The 18967-nt window shown below is 29.4% G+C and overlaps 5 protein-coding genes, 1 long non-coding RNA gene and 1 other non-coding gene across 8 annotated transcripts; 3 read left to right on the forward strand and 4 right to left on the reverse strand.

Annotated features, from left to right (window-relative positions):
* The first annotated feature begins 2571 nt into the window (after nucleotides 1-2571).
* On the forward strand, nucleotides 2572-4860 carry LOC103571254 (phosphoglycerate kinase). Its single transcript, XM_008549353.3, has 5 exons — nucleotides 2572-2823; nucleotides 2989-3337; nucleotides 3654-3992; nucleotides 4083-4302; nucleotides 4386-4860. Exons 1-5 carry the CDS (start codon nucleotides 2762-2764, stop codon nucleotides 4661-4663), a joined length of 1248 nt encoding a protein of 415 aa, XP_008547575.1. The 5' UTR covers nucleotides 2572-2761; the 3' UTR covers nucleotides 4664-4860.
* A 90-nt stretch (nucleotides 4861-4950) lies between these two features.
* Nucleotides 4951-6882, reverse strand: LOC103571255 (peroxisomal biogenesis factor 19). The gene is made up of 5 exons (XM_053742642.1): nucleotides 6729-6882; nucleotides 6260-6457; nucleotides 5810-5985; nucleotides 5493-5738; nucleotides 4951-5426 (listed from the first exon to the last, which is right to left on the reverse strand). The coding sequence occupies exons 1-5, from the start codon at nucleotides 6790-6792 to the stop codon at nucleotides 5211-5213; spliced, it is 900 nt and encodes a 299-aa protein (XP_053598617.1). The 5' UTR covers nucleotides 6793-6882; the 3' UTR covers nucleotides 4951-5210.
* A 969-nt stretch (nucleotides 6883-7851) lies between these two features.
* Nucleotides 7852-9313, reverse strand: LOC103571252 (uncharacterized). Its single transcript, XR_008404520.1, has 5 exons — nucleotides 9166-9313; nucleotides 8750-8798; nucleotides 8484-8551; nucleotides 8218-8286; nucleotides 7852-7942 (listed from the first exon to the last, which is right to left on the reverse strand). It is a non-coding gene; the product is annotated as an uncharacterized LOC103571252 (long non-coding RNA).
* On the reverse strand, nucleotides 8021-8189 carry LOC128668939 (small nucleolar RNA SNORA53). Its single transcript, XR_008404496.1, has one exon. It is a non-coding gene; the product is annotated as a small nucleolar RNA SNORA53 (small nucleolar RNA).
* A 136-nt stretch (nucleotides 9314-9449) lies between the features above and the next one.
* Nucleotides 9450-12440, forward strand: LOC103571253 (uncharacterized). Its single transcript, XM_008549352.3, has 5 exons — nucleotides 9450-10047; nucleotides 10718-11000; nucleotides 11075-11343; nucleotides 11512-11740; nucleotides 11824-12440. The coding sequence occupies exons 1-5, from the start codon at nucleotides 9769-9771 to the stop codon at nucleotides 12297-12299; spliced, it is 1536 nt and encodes a 511-aa protein (XP_008547574.1). The 5' UTR covers nucleotides 9450-9768; the 3' UTR covers nucleotides 12300-12440.
* Nucleotides 12441-13381: 941 nt separating this feature from the next.
* Nucleotides 13382-17171, forward strand: LOC103571251 (dnaJ homolog subfamily C member 11). Its single transcript, XM_008549351.3, has 8 exons — nucleotides 13382-13617; nucleotides 13893-14022; nucleotides 14649-14892; nucleotides 14962-15275; nucleotides 15733-15940; nucleotides 16020-16584; nucleotides 16658-16787; nucleotides 16958-17171. The coding sequence occupies exons 1-8, from the start codon at nucleotides 13546-13548 to the stop codon at nucleotides 16978-16980; spliced, it is 1686 nt and encodes a 561-aa protein (XP_008547573.1). The 5' UTR covers nucleotides 13382-13545; the 3' UTR covers nucleotides 16981-17171.
* Nucleotides 17172-17554: 383 nt separating this feature from the next.
* Nucleotides 17555-18677, reverse strand: LOC103571250 (uncharacterized protein C1orf50 homolog). 2 transcript variants are annotated; one of them, XM_008549350.3, is made up of 4 exons: nucleotides 18422-18677; nucleotides 18211-18305; nucleotides 17905-18123; nucleotides 17555-17835 (listed from the first exon to the last, which is right to left on the reverse strand). In XM_008549350.3, the coding sequence occupies exons 1-4, from the start codon at nucleotides 18474-18476 to the stop codon at nucleotides 17650-17652; spliced, it is 555 nt and encodes a 184-aa protein (XP_008547572.1). In that variant the 5' UTR covers nucleotides 18477-18677; the 3' UTR covers nucleotides 17555-17649. The 2 variants fall into 2 exon arrangements, with proteins under 2 accessions (XP_008547572.1, XP_008547571.1); XM_008549349.3 differs by having other exon boundaries at nucleotides 18211-18317; nucleotides 18422-18670.
* Nucleotides 18678-18967: the final 290 nt, after the last annotated feature.

Genomic DNA, 18967 nt, shown 5'->3' on the forward strand with positions numbered 1-18967 from the left:
TCACACAGTAAATTAAAAATATATATATTAATGACTTTTGTTCTTTATGTTTACGGTCAATGCACTTTATAAATCAGCCTAAATTTAAATAACTTTTTAAAAATAATAATAAATACAATTCCAACTAAATGGTGAACGCACACATTCACACGTCTATCCATACTAGCCATTCTCATACATTTAATTATAATATATACAGGTATACATATATACATATATATATTTATGTTATAGTTGTATGTCGTGCTAGTTATTCTAAGCCTCTAATTTTGCACGCGACCCAACACAACCACGTGTTTGACCAACGGCTTTCTTCGTGTTGATTAATTTTCATTTCGACGTTTAAAAAAATCTCGGCACGTTTAACTGATAAATATAAAATGTAATTATATTTATATATATTTTTAAAAAATAATTTAAATTTTCAAAATTTAAACTATCGCTTACTCTCACTTGTATTTAAAGTCATCAGTAAAACTGATGATAATAATGATAATAAAATGTAATAATAATTATTTTTTTAGCAGTACAAAGACAGACGTATTTTTACAAACAGTACACGTATTACCGGCGATACTCAGGGAAATTTAAAACGCCAGCCAAGACAAAAGTATTTTACTTAAAATACGCATACGTGTAGTGGATATAAATTGACGGTAAGAGTACGCGAGATGAGATTAAGACGAATAAGCGAGGATGAAGAATAACATATGTATGTACATACATATAAGTATGTGGACTTTCCGGGTACAACGATATTCAAAAGTGGCCAGGCGTATCGTAGTCCGCCCCCGCGTTAAACGACCGGTGGGCTATTTTAGCATTGTTGAATGATCCCAACATCTTATATTATGTTAACAAGTATTATAAGTATATATATATACTAAAGAGAGTCAAAGAGAAATGGGATAAGTGATTAGACAGTTTGACATCGGACGGGTTTTTAGTTTGGCATCGAATATTGTATAAAGGCCATTTATCAAAAGCACTATTATTGTACGGAAATAGTTAGCGGATTATAAGTCAGTCCATTGACACTCGTTGGCATTTGATCAACAGGTTTCACCAGCATCGATATATCGCTCTTTGTACGATAATTTTACATACTCAATAATTGTACTTGAAAGGTTTTTATTTAATGAAAACTTTAACGGAGAGAACAGAGAATAGAGAACAGAGAACAGAGATATATTTATATTGTGGGAGTTAATAAAAATAATTGTAAGCAGGATTGCTGTTGATTGGAATAAAGAAACTCTGTAGGGTAACGTGAGGTCAAATATGCTTGGAGCAGAGCCCAAAGATTAGATTTAACGAAGACGGGAATCCGACAACGGATGTCATTTTTTTCGTTTGTTTAATTTTTCTTTGTATGCTTTCGGAGAAAATTTATTGTTTATTATAGAGTAGACTTAATATTTTTAAAGCGTGGGTCTATCTTTATTTCTTTATGATATGTTCCTGTATAACTCAAGAAACAGCTAATAATAATAAATGCAAATTACAACTGACAAACGAGTAATCACCATAAACCTTTAACTTAAATTACACCGCATGTACAGTATACGTTTCCCTAGTTTAAACTTTCCCTATTTTAAACCTGTCTGTGTCCCAGTTAAACTCTTGACTAGCTCTCAAAATATCCTCGTTGAGGAAAAAATTACTCAAAAAAAAAAAAAAAAAAAAAATTAATAATTAAGCACGTCGATTAAAAATAATAATTACATTTTTTTTCTTTTTCAGTTTTATGTCAAAAAAAAATTTGACTAGAAAAAGTTAAAAATTAAACTATTAATTTAAATTTAAGATCTTATGAATTTGAATATTAAAAACTTCATTTACTTCTATACATGCAGCAATTAGTTGATTTTGTGCCAAAATAACATCTAATAGTTTCCCCTCAGCAAATAAATATGTATATATATGTCGCATAAACTAACAACTTTAAGCACTCACTTAAATATTCAAAAGCTCAATAAACATTTCAATACAACTTTTCGTATATGGCCTAGATTTATCTGCTTATAATTTTTTTATTTTCATACTAAAAAAATTCTCTTTTCTCTAAAAAAATTTTTTGAAACTAAATGTAAATAATTTAAATTGCGTGCACGTGGATTAAATTCAAAAATTGATAGCGCGGTTTCAGAAGCGCAGGCGCTATTATATTAACGAGCATGCATGCGGTTGATGGAAAATCCGTTTTTAATTATTGTAATAAATTACATACTTGCATTTAATTTATAATTATTATTATTATTATTATTATTATTAATAAAACAAAGTTAATTTCTGAGTGCATTATCCAGAAAGCACTTTGGACAAGGCCGCATGATAACCATAAGTTTATCTTAAAAAATAATACAATAATATATTGAGACATTGTTAGTTAAAAGATTTAAATTAACAATTATTGAGTGAATATTTTAATTATTGTACCGACGTGAGAAAATTTTACGATTTAGGGTAACAATATATCTAGTTATTTATATTGTAGTATAATAAAAATAAGTATCTATCAAAAGAGAGACATATGCGCGCGTTAGAAAAACTGATGCGAGGGCGCTACCTCCGACGCCCTTTATTTGACATTCACAAAATTGCATACCAAACCTCGAAATTGTCATCATCATCACTGGTAAACTCAATTATACGTCACGTAAATCCATTTAATTACCAGAGATACGTAGTAACTGCAGGTGATTATCCAACAGCAAGTTATTTTATTAACCGGAGTAATTATTGTCTTGGGAGAAACGTAATGGCGTTGAACAAACTCAGTATTGACAAAGTAGACCTCACCGGCAAAAGGGTATTGATAAGGTATAGACGAGTCACTCATTTTTTTTTACCTTTTAATTATAAGTTCAATAAATGTCAGCTGTCAAAATGACTATCACTTGTCCTGTTAAAGTAATTATTATTGCAAGTGTATTTGTGTAGAAATTAATAATTAAAATTGATTTTTTTTTTTACTTTTAATTGTAGAGTTGACTTCAATGTGCCGTTGAAGGAGGGCAAGATCACCAACAATCAGCGAATCGTTGCTGCTCTGGATACTGTTAAGTATGCGTTGGATAAGAAGGCCAAGTCTATTGTGCTTATGTCACATCTAGGACGTCCTGATGGCTCACGTAATACCAAGTACACTCTTAAACCAATTGCTGATGAATTAAAAACACTTCTTGGAAAAGATATCTTGTTCCTTGATGACTGTGTTGGTCCGGATGTTGAGAAAGCGTGCGCTGACCCTACACCGGGAACTATTATTTTGCTGGAAAACTTGAGATTCCATGTTGAAGAAGAAGGAAAAGGTGTTGGACCTGATGGCAGCAAGGTAATACCTTTTGTAATTGCTCTCGTGATATAATTTTACAGAAAAATTTCTCCATAAAACGTTTTTATTGATGATCCTGAAGTCAACAGACAATTAATAATTTTTTGATTTTTTTTTAACAAATCAATTAAAAAAAAAAAATAAAAAAATGGACATGTAGGAAACTTAAAAAACTATAGGTGCAATTCTTCAAAAATATTTTTTTTTATAATTTATTGTTTTGAAAAAAATGCGAAAATTATTAGACGGCTAAAGTCAGTATCATTTTTATTGTCTTGTTATCTTAATAAGTGATTTGTTTTTATTTTCTTTAAAGATCAAAGCTGACAAAGATAAAGTTACGGAATTCCGCGCATCGTTGAGAAAACTTGGTGATGTTTACATCAACGATGCCTTTGGAACCGCTCACCGCGCCCACAGCTCGATGATGGGCGACGGGTTTGAAATTCGTGCTAGTGGATTTTTGTTGAAGAAAGAGCTCGAGTACTTCGCCAAAGCTCTTGACAATCCTGAGAAACCATTCTTGGCAATTCTTGGTGGTGCTAAGGTTGCCGATAAAATACAGTTGATCAATAACTTGCTGGACAAGGTCAACGAAATGATTATTGGTGGTGGTATGGCTTACACTTTCCTCAAAATATCAAAAGGAATGAAAGTAAGTGATCATTTAGCAATTATTATTTCAATAAATAATCATTAGAAAGTATGTATTGATTTACTTTTGGTGTATGGATTTTATTTTTAGATTGGAAATTCTCTGTTTGATGAAGAAGGTGCAAAAATCGTGAATGATCTTCTGGAAAAAGCTAAAAAAAATAATGTCCAGGTTCATCTTCCAGTTGATTTTGTTACTGCAGAAAAATTTGCTGAAGATGCTGCTGTAGGAGCTGCTGATGTCGAGTCAGGAATTCCCGATGGTTGGATGGGACTTGATATTGGTCCTAAATCTCGTGAATTATTTGCTGGTAATTGTCAATTAATTGTTGTTTTAATTCATTATTAATTAATATTGTCTAATGTTTAATATTTTTTAACGCATTGGTAATAGAACCAATAAAAAGAGCTAAAGTGATCGTTTGGAACGGACCAGCTGGTGTCTTTGAGTTCGATAACTTTAGCAAAGGAACAAAAAGTTTAATGGACAATGTAGTTGAGGCAACAACTCGTGGAGCGATCACAATAATCGGTGGTGGTGATACGGCAACTTGTGCTGCTAAATGGAAAACTGAAGACAAAGTAAGTCACGTCAGCACTGGTGGCGGTGCGAGCTTGGAATTATTGGAAGGTAAAGTTCTTCCAGGAGTCGACGCACTCTCTCCAGCCTAAACTTGATACCAATTTAAATAAATAGAGTTACAAATAATTACCAAATAAATTATTGTAAAAAAACTACTGTCGTAAAAAAATGTACTGAGTATTTAAAAGTATAAATGAGATTTAAATAAATAATATCAGTAATAAAATATATTGACAAGTAAAATAAAGTGTTCCATGTCACAATAAAAAGACAAGTTAATAACAAAGTATTGTGTTTTATTCTATTATCCCAACGTCACGGAGAGAAAGACTATATAATAACAAAGTTTACATCAATACACAGCTACACAATTACTAATCAATGTAAAAAATTTTATTTTTTTGTTAATTTTAATTATTGAAGGCTTAAAAATTACTGAAAAATTTTTTTTTATCTTATAATAATTATTGTAACCGTAAAACCTGATCAACTTTTTGCTTTTTTGCTTAACACGAATTATTATTTGATAGATTTATCATAAATAACTTGAATTTTAACTTATGTACAGTTGATGGCGGATTAGATATCACTTGCACATGTTCAATGTTAATGATTACGTAGAAAAGTATTAAAAAATTACATAATACTACAGTTCGAGGGATCAACACCCGGTGGCAATACAGGATTACCCTCAGCATCCAGCTGAAATAGACCCGATTGCTCGCCAATCAAATCATCTGGTGGCTGTCCGCAAGTTTGCATCTCATGCATAAGATCTAGGACTTTATCAAATCGTCCCCTTTTTACGTCATCCGAATCTTCACTTTTCTCAGCCTCTAGTTCTTTGCACACCTGGGGAAAAAATAAAATAAATCACGAGGAATAAATAAATAAATAAGTTTGTCTAATAAATTATACCTTTTGCATGAGGATAAATTGCCTGGTATATCTTTCAAAATCGACAGATGCAAGGCTACTTTTTTTTTCATCCAACCAATCAGGATATTTATCGACTAAATCCTTTAAGGGAGGATACAAGACATCTTTAGATAATAACGATTGCATCATTCCTTGCATAAATGGAAATAGATCAGCACCGGATTCGTCTGACGATTGTCCAAACATTGACAGCAGCTCTGTTTCATTTAAACCAGACCCAGAAGCCTTGTAACATAAAAATATACTTACGAATCAACTGAAACTATTTTATTTATTGATCAGAAATCATTTGAAACCTTCATTTGCTCAGTTGTGCTAGATATGTCCTTGAAAGCTTGTGCTATAGCTGCTTGAAAATCTAAACTGTCACCATCGCCAATAGATTCACCTTCGGCTCTTGAAGTAGTTGCTAAGGAATCAGCCACTGTCTGAGCCATTTTTGCCAGTGAATCATTGAAATCTCCATCACCTCCTACCAGGTAAGTAACGATACTGAAATTAGCTGACGTCTAATAATTTTCAAATTTTTGTAAAAACAACTAATTAAAGTAAAAAAAATATTTTAAGAAATTGCACTTATAGATTTTTGAATTTTCTACAAGTGCATATTTTTAGTTTTTTTTTTTTTTTTTTTAATTAAATTGTTGAAAAAAAAACGAAAATTATCAATTGTCTGCTAACTACAGGATCATGATAAGTATAACTTAGAAATTAATTAATTATTAATTTATAACAGCAGTGATTACCATTTTGTATCATTTTTTGTATATTTTTTTCAAACTGTGAGGCTGTTTGTTTAATAAATTCCTGTGACCATGTGTCATCAGCTAGCGCTTCCGCGGTTTTTTCCGGTTCTTTTGATACTTCTTTTGATGTGGAACCTGTTGTTTCATCTTGTTTTTGTGCATTTGTTACGGATAATCGATCAAAGTCTTCTAGAGCACCTGCAAAAAAAAAAAAAAAAAAAAAAAAAAAAAAAAAAAAAACGAAATTACTAATAAACTTTTTCTTATTCTGTGGTCTCATTTTTTATGTCAATCGATGAGAAATGTAAATTACATAATAATTTATTACTATTAATTAGAACTTATTCAGTTATCTAATGAATGTAAAAAAAAAAAAAAAAAAAAGATTTTTCAGGTTAAAAATAAGAACCAAATTAAACAATGAAAGTGTTGATTGTCAATGACATTGTTGAAGTTAATCAGTACTTACTGTCTAGGAGATCATCCAACTCAGGATCTGCTGACTGTTGATTAGATTTATTTTCATCAGACATTTTCGGCTGGATGATGTTATCAGCTGTTCAAATCACGACCACCACCGTTTAAACTGTCCGATGAATGAGAGCCATTTAATTTTAAATCTTTAGTATTATGTGCGCACGCGCCATTGCTTACCGGCAGGAGAATAAAAGAATGTTTCATATTATTTATTGAATTTTTAAATACCGTCTATTAGATGCATGTAAATTATATGAAACTAAACAAGTGCCACTTCACTGTCAATAAAAATTTTTATTGTTCTCAGTTTTCTAGGGCAGAGAATCATTTTTATTTCTCTTTAGAGTATAAATAAATTTTTTTATTAAGTTAATTATAAAAGAATGAGAACGATGTTCAGAAAAATTTATCTTTGAAAGAATAAATAAAAAATTTAGTATTTGAATTTTTAAATTCTAATTTATTTTACTGATTAACTTGAATTTAAATTCAATTATACATTTATTTAAAATTCAAATAAATACACTGTAAAAAATTTGCAGTATGATCGCAAATTAAATCCGGAGTGGATGACTGTATTTATTTAATTTCCTTAGAGTAAAATTTACTCCGAAGGGGAGTTTATTTAAATATTAAAACTACGAATCGGAATAAATGCGGATTTAAATCAAATCCGTAATCATTCTCCATTTTTTACAGTTTAATAAAATTGCTCATTAAATATTTACTCTTCAATTACAGAGAGTATTTTTTAAAAAGATAATTATTAATCATTGGCCCCTTTAATTTATAAATAAACTTTCGCTCAGCTCATAAAAAATAAATTCATTTGTATTTTTACTTAAATTAACAACTTATTAAAAATACTAATTATATGTAAAATTAATTTTTTTGAGTAATTATTGAACTTAAAAAAAAAATTATCATTTTCATTTTAATTATTAGCAAATCTTATATTACCCCAAGTATATTTCCTCATTGAACGAATCATTGATTGCAAGTAAATTAATCTAATGTATAATATAATTAATCAGTATTTAAATACCACCAACGGAATTTATAGATATAAATAAATATAAAAAAAAATTAGGAATAAAAAAAAATTAAATTCAATATTTGTTTATAAATAAAAAATATATTTAAAAATTTTACATGAAATGATTATATATTTAAAAAATATATGACGTGATGATGTAATTCAGCAGTCTGTAAATGAAAGAAAATAAAATGTAATTAGTTAATGCTCAGGAAATTTGAATCGTATTCAGTGATTATAATTGAGAAAATGTCCACTCGTCAGTGTATTTAATGCATACAATTCATTTTCGCATAAATCATTCAACCAAAAATGAGGGGCAGTAAATAAAACTGAAAAGTAGGTATTGCGTATTCTGGCACGTCAATGACTCAAGCATCTCTTATGATTAGCAGAGATGGATCTAAGAAACGTGCTTTTCTAAGATAGATCAAAATGAACTTACCGTTGACTAAACCGCTCTATCATTAAATAAGAGGTACTGCTTTGTCATCATTCAGTAGCTTTTATTCACCTGTAAATGAAAAACATTTATAAGTATTTATAAATAAATAAATTTCTATAAAAAAACTAATTTGTTTAACCAAATGTCAGTATCCTTTTGGCTAAGCAACAGCAAGCTCTTAATCTTTAAGGCTTTTCAATTAGTAAGTGAAATCATCATTACATTTTAAATCTTAGTTAAAATACGAATCAAAGAAAAAAAATTACCAAACACATGGTGGGCTTCATATCTAGAGCATTGGCTTCTAGGATAGTCATCTTGGAGCTTCATCGCTCTGAAAAAAATAAAATTCAGTTAGTTAACCCATAGCATCATGGAGAAACGAATTTCTTTTTAAATTAATAGTAAAATCAGTATCCTTTTGGCTGAGCAACAGTAAGTTCTTAATCTTTAAGACTTTTCAAGACCTAAATTTGTCATCATTTAATAAGACTTGAATATTTGTTAAAAATAATTTATACCATCAACTTACCATTTAAAATTTGGGTTCCATTTTTTGGTCCATCCGGCCCACGTGGTTTCTAAAAAAAAATCAAACTAATATTAGAAAAATTTCAATAAATATGATATTAATAAGCAAAATTATTTAGAATTCATCAGATATTGTATTAAAATCATGGTAGTTTTAGAAGATTCAGAAACTCTAGTCTGAAAAAATGTATCATCATGTTAATAATTCATTTTATAACTAAAAAATTATCTACTTTGTTTCATAAAAATATTTAAATTAATTATTTAAACTTATCAAAAAATTACTGAGCAACTACTCAAGCAAGTAGAAATAAAATTCTAAAAATTTTCCGACACGTGGTCACTAATGCGCAGTTTCAATTTTAAAAATCCATAAAAAAAATAATGAAATAAACAAAAAAAGAATTAAAAACTTACTTTTATCTAGAAGGTAGATCAAGCGTCCAGTAAATAATCATTATAAAATAAAAATCTAGTTGCAAAAGCATGTTTTAATAAATTAAACAGCTTTGTAAATTAAAAACGTCCGTTTACTGTTAGAGCTGAGAAGTAAATGGCCGAGCATCGTTTCGTCGGCTAGATTTTGGGCCTCGGAGTTCTCTGATTCTTGATGACTGAAAATTTAAAGGAAATGACGTCACAGTCAAATTATAATACATTTAGTAATTCAAATAAACATATAGAGGACAGCACCTGTCAATTACCAACCTTACAAATAATCAACAGTGAAACCAACCGTTTATTAAAAATAATGTAAATGAAAAACGTTTAATTAAGTCGTTGACAGTCAGAAGGGATCAAGACTGACTGAGACATCCTGTCCACTGTCTTTTAATTTAATTATTTATTTATTACTGACACTAATTATCAATGAAAATAAATCACAAGACTAACAAAGTCTTTTTAGACAAGCTATTACTGTAATATTGTACAATAATAATTAAAATAACTTGTGATTTAAACAATTTAAAATTGTTTAAAGTGGCTGTTGGTTGACAAGAGTTGTTTTAAAAGTAATAAATGATAATGGAAGAAATTGTTTTGACACCAATCAAAAATTCATTGAAACGTGAACCATCATCTCCAATGAGTCCAGTTATTTATAAGACACCATTGAAACAATTTGAAGCACGTAAAAATTTTAACAATAGCAATGACAAAGCTAGAGGTTTTCCAGCAATGTCTAATCATCGGACACCACCGTCAGGTTTGACGAAATTTATTGCCAGAAATCCTTTTGATGCTGAACTTACTAGTCGACTTCATATGTCAGTGATCAGTCCCACTATATTTAGTAAGGTAATATAATTAAAATAATATATTTATTAATTAATAATTATTATTTACTTTCACTGAACAACTTCCGTTTTTTACTCTTTTACAATTGTTTTCATTTTTACATGTATACATTTATTATATGAATGTAGCTGACAGTTGTCAATTTTTTTAATTTTATAATGAATGAATCAGATGTAAATGGAGTAAAAATGAAAAAACACACGCATTTTTTTAAATTTCATTATTTCAAATTTATAAATTTTCACATGTCTGCTACATTTACACTTATACATTTATTTACATTTACACTTTAAATTCCTTACACCTAGTCTTGAATAATTCTCTACCGTATTCTACTTGAGTATCAAGTAAAAGACCCAGTACCCGATCACTCATTTATTTCTGTATATATTTACTAGATATAAATATATAAATACAGAGAGTGATCAAGTACTAGTTCCTTGATCGGGTACTAAGTCTTTTTATACTGAATGAATTTGATAAATTACTCCTACTCTTGATTCTTGACATCTGGGTCTCAAGTTGACTAGTTTATCTCCCTACTCTCTTTTTTTTTCTGTCCCCTTATTTCCTGATCTTTGTCCTTTTTTCTCCTTTTAATTAAGAAGTATTGTTGTCAATTAATTAAATAATTAAGCTATGAAATAAATATTAAATTTCTTGGATGTAGGTAACAACAAAATCACACGATTCTCCTTTTTCATGGACAATCGATGAGCTGGCGATGCTGAAACCCGTTGCTATTGAAGAATTTTCTCTCCAGCAGTCCCCCTGCTCAGATCCGGAAATTGAGAAAAAAGCCCAAGAAGCTATCAACAAATTTTTTAGTGCTAAGGAAATACATCCGAGTCCTTGGAATGAACGACGAGAGCCTATTAAACAGCTGATTGTTACTCCGACTAGCTCATTGGAAGGATTCAATGCTGAAGAGACTGAAAAAACTACTAGAGACTGTGAGCCATCATCACTTATCTGTTTGAATATATTTTTAAGACTACGATTGTAAAAATGATTGGTATTTTTTTAGGTTGGGCACAAACGGAATTGTCCCTTCCACCAAATCTACCTCGACATGTCGAAGAAGCTTTGAAACCTTATTTCACTTTCACACAAGAACAGCAAGTTGATAATGACGATGCCAATAGCTCAAATAATAGTTCATTGAGGAGAAAATTATTTTTCAATCATGAAGATTCTATTGAAGACGACTCCGAGTGTTCAGTAATATTGTCTCCATCTAAAATAATTTCTAGTCCTCCTCGCAGTGGAATGCTGGCCCACGGAACACTAATTGGGGTAAATTATTAATTTAAATAATTTGTTTTTTCTATAAATAATTAATTTTTATACTTTAATTAATAATCGAACGATTCTTTGAATATTTTCGACTAAATAATTTTGGCTAAACGTTTAAATTTAATTGCGGGACTATTATTAATTTTAAAATATTTATATAAATTACAGGCAGGTTTGAATAATATGCAGAGAACTTATGACACATCATTTAGAACAGATAATTTAATTATACCCCCAGACATGTCGCCTATATGTGACGAATCAAATAATATATCTTGTAACAGTTTACGATCACGTAAATCAGCGACACGACTCGACTTCTCTACACACATGAGTGTCGACAATTCTAACTTGGAGGATAAAGAAAATGATAAATCTCAATTGATCAATAATCAAAGTAAATTTATTCAATTATTACTTAGACTTTGATTATTAAAAAATTTTTTTTATTTACTAATTATTAAATCTTATGTCTTGTAGAATCTCTAGATGATACTATGGCAGATGGAGTAAACGAAGACGAGTACAATGAAAACGATACAGTCGAAATGATTTCGTTGATTCAAGAGACAACGCCACTAAAAGAATTTAACAAAAATAGTAATAAATTAGATAAATTAAAATGCGCGGTGGATTGGTATAAAAGTGTCAATAATGACAGCTACAGAGTACGCAGAAATTTTACTTCTGCTGGATATTCTGAGGATCAGAGCACCAGTGCCTTTACATCTGCTCAAGACACTGGTTACCAGACTTACAGTATGAACAATACTAATAATATTACAAGTAATAATCATAGCTTGACACCTGTCAAAAAAGGCTTCAGTTGGGACGAACGTCAAATAGGAATGTCTCCTATCAGTGAAATAAGACTATCTGATTGGCACGGTAACATCAAGTCAATGATTAGCTCGACTCCTTCGAAATTAATACGAAGCAGAGAAAATCATATTTAGTGAAATTTTAGTTATTGATTTATTTTATCAGTATTCAATAACTGCTCAATTTAATTGGATACTATAAACAATATACTTATACCGATATATTGATATACAATTAACTTAGAAAATTAACAATAAAATTTTTCTTAAAGTTTTTCTATAAGAATTTACCGCATGTGCAATTAATCTATTTGGATAATTTATTTCATTATTTGAATAAATTATTAACTACCGCTAATTGTAATTATATATAATCATCAATCATAATACGATTTGACGATTCGGTTGTTTTTAAAAACTTTTTTTTATTTAATCTATTTTCTATATTTTTAAGCTTGACGTGACGTAATTGATAGTATTGAATAATTTTTAATAAATTTCAGTGTATTAATTTTGAAAATATAATTTTTTTTATTACTTTTGAACCTATTTAAATCATTTCTAGGACTTGGGTCGAGGACCTAAGTAAAATAAATGCAATTCATGGTCGAAAAAAATTTTTAGGAGTCCCCGGAAGAGTTACAGCATCTCACAGCAGCTCATAACACAAAAGTGGCCCTCTGCATTGTTTTAGCCCTACGTAGTTACAATTTTGCCGAGGTGTAATTAAAAAAAAAGTACTTATAGTTGATATCAATTACGAGTTGAACGCAATTTTTTAAATAAATCTTAATAAAATCTTTATTTCAATCTTATATATCATTCAAAACGTCAAATTTTGTGGGCTAAAACTTACTGCCAAATTTCCTGTAGCTCCTAATTGATAGCAACTGTAAGTAATTTTTCAAAAAATCTCTATCTCAAGTATCAACAAATGTTGGGGTAAGGAGGGCACTGACTAAGAAAACCCCTAAATGTAAGTGACAAAATTCCTGACCGTTTAAAAAGTGACGGTCTTTCTTGCATCGGTGAGTTTTTTCACAAAATACATGACGGTCATCAAAATCCATTTCCAATTTAAAATTATTTATTTTCACGCTCAAATTGATACATTTTTGATAAATAATCGATGGTCGTTAAAGTAAAAAAAAATTTAATTAGTTTATTACAAATAGTTCCATCTAGTGTAACAACATACAAATTGCGCGCATGCCGGTTTGTGAAAATGAACAAAAAGTAAATTTTCCGTAACCTACATCGTAAAAAAATTTAAGCTGCCTAGTGTCTGTATCTGTATGTGATTTGAACGGAGTAGAGAATAGAGAAAATAAAAACTAGTCTTATAAAAAATCATCAATTAAATAATAAACAAACAGACAAAATGGATAATGATAACGAAAAAGAAAATGTCAATGAAGTGGATTATTATACATTTTTAAATTTACCTAGAAACGTAAGCTGACTTTAATCATTGTATCAATGTATAATTAAACCCCATAACAAATATTTTATAACTCCACGTGACTTTTTTGTTGCAGCTGATGTAACCAATTATTTATTTTACTCATTTATCGCCTAAGATTTTTTTTTATTTAAGTTACATATTCATTTGTGTTGCAATAATACACATTGTAATTTCGCCAGAATGTGCAAATAGTTGACCTTGAATATTTAGAAGTAAAAATAATTATGGTTTTAATTTTATTTATAATTGTTTTTGTTTGTTAGGCAACAGCTGAAGAAATTCAACAAGCCTACAGACGTCAGAGTAGACTTTATCATCCAGATAAACACGTGGATCCGGTATTAAAAAAGAAAGCTGAAATTTTATTTAGTCGTACCAATAAAGCATATGAAGGTAATTCTATAATTCAATACTAATTTTGTTTTTTACATTTAAATAATAACAACAATTTTTTTAAATTTTATGATTCATCTTGATTTGATATATGTCCAAAAATATATTTTTATGTAACTCTTTGTCATGATTTTAATTAAGTTTTATTTATTTTGTTAATCATTCAATAATTAACAAATCCAAGAAGAAAAATTTTGAATAATTAATTAGTTATCTTTTATCGATTGAGCTTCCGGTTATTAAAATTTTTCCTATTAAATAAATATTCTCATAGACTCTTTTACCATACGCTAATATATTTCTACTCTTAGTTTTACTTCTTTGCACTTTTATTTTAAACTTCCCGCTATGAAAATTTAAAATCTCAAAATTGTTTTTGATTTTGGTCCGATTTTCGATAGAATTTTCATTAGATCTTGACGTTTAGTAGCCAGAGGAAGCGATTCGATTTCTGAATGGACGTCCAGCTGTTTAGCTGCTGCTTTTTTTTCGTCCAATAATACGCATTTTCATCTAGTAATATTTTTAAACACTGAGTTAGAAAAACTAAATATAATTTTCATAGATACTCGAAAATTTTAACAAGCAAATTAAAAAATTGACTACTAATCAATATTTTTTTTTAGTTCTAAATGATCCGCATCGAAGAGCAATATATGATTCACTAGGTGTACGTGGATTGGAAACACAGGGCTGGGAAATAGTCCAACGTACAAAAACGCCACAAGAAATAAGAGAAGAGTATGAACGTATTGCTAAAGAACGTGAGGAAAGACGATTGCAGCAACGGACAAATCCAAAGGGTAATGTCACCGTGTTTATAAACGCGACAGACATTTTTAATAAATATGATGAAGACTATGAAGTCAAGTAAGTATCATGTCAGCCGTTTATCCTCTGTATTTATAAATATACAATATTAAAACTTTATTTTTTTAGCGAGGGAATACTGGGAGGTATCGAAGTCAGCGGGATGTCATTCCAACAGTCAATCGAAGCCCCCTTGACTTTAAAAGACACGTTGACACTTTATGGGCAAGTCGATGCTCAGAATGGTACCGGTGTAGGATCGATAAATGTATCTGGCAGAAGGACTCTTTCATCTAAGAGCTGGATGGAGTTGGACATTGGAGTTGGCAATGGGCCTGTTACGACACTAAAATTTTATCGTTCTCTTGCGCGAAGATTATTTTGCACCGGTGCACTTATGATGCAATTTAAGGCTCAGGAAATCAGGCCAGGATTAGTTGGATGTGTGTTTTTATTTAATTACTCATTAATACTACTTTCAGACAGTGCCCCCCAGTTTTTTTAAATTTTCAATGACTCGATTGTCAAGCATATCAAAATTTTATCAGTTAATTAAAAAAAAATGACACAGTTGATATCAATTAGGAGCTAAACAAAATTTGTTGAATAAATTTCAGTAAAATCTTCATGTTAATTATATAATTAGAATTTAAAAATTTTGTAGGCTAAAATTTATTTAACTCCTAATTGATGACAATTGTAAGTAATTTTTTTTAAATTCTATATCTCGGCGAAATTACCACTACCTTGTTCTTTTTTAAATTAAGTAGTAAAATTTTTAATACGGTTATGGCAGTTGTAAGTCATTGCATATTTTTAAAAAGGACGAGGTACTGTTTGAGAATACCCTTAATATTTTAATAAATAAATAAATAAATGAATTTTTATTTTTATTTAAAGCTTTAGGATTACAATTAGATAAACAAAGTGTAGGATACTTGACATTCAAAGGTGGAATTCAAAACTCAATGTCTACAATGATTGTCCGTGAAACGCCTGAATCTTTTACCTCTTTTACTTTACAATTTGGATATATAAATACCTTTGCTAGTTTTAGTTACACTTACAAAATGGAAGAAAAAAAAATGAAATTACGTGGGACACTAAAGTACGTACAGTAATTATAGACTTATTACTTTTATCAATAAATGTCTATGTATTAATTGTCACTATCATTTACGATTTAGAGCTGGTACTCTTGGTGCTTACATTGAATATGGGGCGGAAAAAAAAGTATCTAAACACAGTTCTCTGTCAGCATCAGTTCGCGTTGGGATGCCCAGTGGAGTGACACTGAGAATAAAACTAATCCGCGCGTCTCAGACTTATTTATTCCCGATTCATTTGTGCGAGGAAGTCGTGCCCGCGCCGATATTCTATGCCACTGTGGCACCAATCATCACGTGGACAATCGTCAAAAAAATAATTGTCGAGCCGATGATGAAGGAGCAGAAAGACCGCGAGAAAGAAAAGCAGAAGGAGTTGAATCGCGTTTGGACGCTGCAGAAACAGAGAGAAGCCAAAGCTGCCGTTGAACTTATGATGGCAACATTCAGCAGAATTAGAGCCGAAGAGGAAGCTAAGCATGGTTTAGTCATCACTAAAGCGCTTTATGGGAGATTTGTTTATCCAGATAGACGAAATCAACAACAAGAGATTCCCGATGACTCGAGGGATGACGTTATCGATGTTACTATTCCCTTACAATGTTTAGTTGTTAATTCCCGACTAGTTCTTCACGATGCTTCCAAGGTTTTTGTTTTTCCTTATTAATTGATTCTTTTATTTATTTGTTTATTTAATTAATTTTTTTTTTTTTTTTTAGAGTGAATTACCGGGATTTTACGATCCATGTTTTGGTGAAGACAAACAATTATTATTACAATATTTATTTCATAAACAAACTCACGAGTGTCTTGTCAAAGACAATGAACCTCTGAGAATACCTTTACAATGTAAGTACTGTTATTTTCATGATACCATCATTGAAACTTATTAATGATTTCAAACTGCGGGTGATGTTAGCCAACACCCTGGTCTAAAATCGTTGTTTCATCCCTTGTCACACAATATACTATTAATTAATAAATACAAATGCAATACTAATTAATTTATTTATTTTTAGCACATCGGGTGAATACTACTTGACGAAAAAAGCGAACTTCAAGAGTAAAGCAAACGGGATAATTTTGCATGCTCAATTTATTTCTTTGTTTTATTTTAATCATAATCGAGTTCGTGTTCAGCCAAATCCAATATATTGATTATGACTATAAAATTAATAATTATATTTTTTGTTATTTCAATCAAATTTAAAAATTACGGGGTTAATTTTTTTTTTTGTATTGACTCGTTTTTATCAAGTTTTTTCATTTATATGAGGCATTGTATTTTTTTTTGTGATGAAAAAAATATATAATGTTAGTGTAACGATAGATTGTATAGAAATAAAACTAATAAACAATTTGCAGTAGCAATTTCCGGTTTAACTTCTATTGCTCTTATATTAATTTGGATTCATAAAAATATAAGATATTTAAATAATTGTAAAAAATTAATTTTAAATATTGACTTGTGCTTATTGAGGGACAAAAACACGTGTTATATTTTTCAGATGTCTGAATAAAATAATAGTTCATTTTAATGATTGATGTATACTAGGTATATAGGCATAAATATATGAAATATTGATATTTATCTAATGATATGTAAACAATTAAACGTTTTTTTTTTTAATTTATACCAAACATATTAAAATGTTATACAAGTGAAATATTTACAGTGATTAGTAATTAATTAATTAATAATATAATTATTTTAATAGTCGATACTCATAACTTCAAGAGGATTTGACGTCAGAGTTTGATTTTTACATAAAAATTTATCAAATATATTTAGTTCAGCGTCTTTAGACTTTATTTGTGATACTGGTGTCCAAGATTGGTCATGTTCTAATCTATACGAACCTTTGTAGAGTTGTAATGGTGCATTATTACCCCATTCCTAAAATAAAATGAGTACTGTAATAATGTAAATATATAAAATAAATAAAATATATATCTATTAATGTACCTCAGGACTCAGCATTGAAAAATAAAATTGTCCAGATGATTTTTCGTACAAGTGATAAATATTCCCTGGGTGTTTTACAAAGTTACAGGCGGCGTGATGTAACATATCATTTTCTTTAGCCTCGATCAATACTTTCTGAGCTTGATCTTTAAGAAATCTCATTTGCTCAGCAATAATATGCAATTTATTTCTTGCATTAGCTTTTACAAAATTATCTGCCTAAATTTATTAATCAGTAATGAATAAAAGTACTTATATTCTAAGCAAGTAATTACTAATGATAATAATTAATTGTTGATACTTTACTTTTTCGATTTCCATTGCTAATGCAATTAAATCCTGTGGTGATGACTTTGTTGCTCCGTATCTATGAACTAGTTTCGTTCCTGAATTTGAAGATTCTACAAGCATCACTATTGTGATTAGAAATCATAGTTCATTATTTTGTAAATTTAAAAAATTTTAAAATACATACTTATATACATTAATTTAAACAAGTAATTATCACTATACATACCTTTGCTTGGTGCGTTATACGAATCATTTATTTCCATATTATTTATTCTCTTCATTATTAAACGATTATTGATTATAAACCTTAGTGTTAATTGTTATTTATAACAAATACTAATGTGTGATAATTTTATTTTATATTGCACAATTCATATCGTATAACATAAACACGTGATAAAATCTTAAAGATTTATTTTTATTGACACGACTGTTTGTCGTTAAACATAAAAAAATGGGTAAAATAAGTCGCGATGACTAAATAACTTTACTCGGGCGCATCACGGAAATTACTCACAGCGTCAAAGACAAAATGGCCGCGCTTGCCGCCAAGAAATTGTAAAAATTTAATATTTTTTGTATAAAATATTATAATTCATAATTTTAAAAATATAAACATGCAATTGTTGACTAACCCTGCTATGAAATGTTTAAAAGAGTTCTTAACACTTGATTAATATTTTATGTAACAAACAAAAATTATTCATCAGTTTTATTATTCACAATAATTTACACTGACTAAATATTACGTCTGACTCCAATATTAAATATA

This window comes from Microplitis demolitor, chromosome 1, assembly GCF_026212275.2.
Source record: "Microplitis demolitor isolate Queensland-Clemson2020A chromosome 1, iyMicDemo2.1a, whole genome shotgun sequence".
Classification (NCBI taxonomy): domain Eukaryota; kingdom Metazoa; phylum Arthropoda; class Insecta; order Hymenoptera; family Braconidae; genus Microplitis; species Microplitis demolitor.

Excerpts from the sequence above, each read along its gene's own strand:
- LOC103571254 (XM_008549353.3), top strand. The coding sequence starts at position 2,762 with ATGGCGTTGAACAAACTCAGTATTGACAAAGTAGACCTCACCGGCAAA. Across the intron at positions 3,338-3,653 it reads TTGGACCTGATGGCAGCAAG|ATCAAAGCTGACAAAGATAA; the intron begins GTAATACCTTTT and ends TTTTCTTTAAAG. Across the intron at positions 3,993-4,082 it reads AAATATCAAAAGGAATGAAA|ATTGGAAATTCTCTGTTTGA; the intron begins GTAAGTGATCAT and ends TTTTATTTTTAG.
- LOC103571255 (XM_053742642.1), bottom strand. The coding sequence starts at position 6,792 with ATGTCTGATGAAAATAAATCTAATCAACAGTCAGCAGATCCTGAGTTG. Across the intron at positions 6,458-6,728 it reads GTTGGATGATCTCCTAGACA|GTGCTCTAGAAGACTTTGAT; the intron begins GTAAGTACTGAT and ends TTTTTTTTGCAG. Across the intron at positions 5,427-5,492 it reads AATTTATCCTCATGCAAAAG|GTGTGCAAAGAACTAGAGGC; the intron begins GTATAATTTATT and ends TTTTTTCCCCAG.
- LOC103571253 (XM_008549352.3), top strand. The coding sequence starts at position 9,769 with ATGATAATGGAAGAAATTGTTTTGACACCAATCAAAAATTCATTGAAA. Across the intron at positions 10,048-10,717 it reads GTCCCACTATATTTAGTAAG|GTAACAACAAAATCACACGA; the intron begins GTAATATAATTA and ends TCTTGGATGTAG. Across the intron at positions 11,344-11,511 it reads CCCACGGAACACTAATTGGG|GCAGGTTTGAATAATATGCA; the intron begins GTAAATTATTAA and ends TATAAATTACAG.
- LOC103571251 (XM_008549351.3), top strand. The coding sequence starts at position 13,546 with ATGGATAATGATAACGAAAAAGAAAATGTCAATGAAGTGGATTATTAT. Across the intron at positions 14,023-14,648 it reads TACCAATAAAGCATATGAAG|TTCTAAATGATCCGCATCGA; the intron begins GTAATTCTATAA and ends ATTTTTTTTTAG. Across the intron at positions 15,276-15,732 it reads CAGGCCAGGATTAGTTGGAT|CTTTAGGATTACAATTAGAT; the intron begins GTGTGTTTTTAT and ends TTTTATTTAAAG.
- LOC103571250 (XM_008549349.3), bottom strand. The coding sequence starts at position 18,476 with ATGAAGAGAATAAATAATATGGAAATAAATGATTCGTATAACGCACCA. Across the intron at positions 18,318-18,421 it reads GTATAACGCACCAAGCAAAG|TGATGCTTGTAGAATCTTCA; the intron begins GTATGTATAGTG and ends TAATCACAATAG. Across the intron at positions 18,124-18,210 it reads TAGCAATGGAAATCGAAAAA|GCAGATAATTTTGTAAAAGC; the intron begins GTAAAGTATCAA and ends TAATAAATTTAG.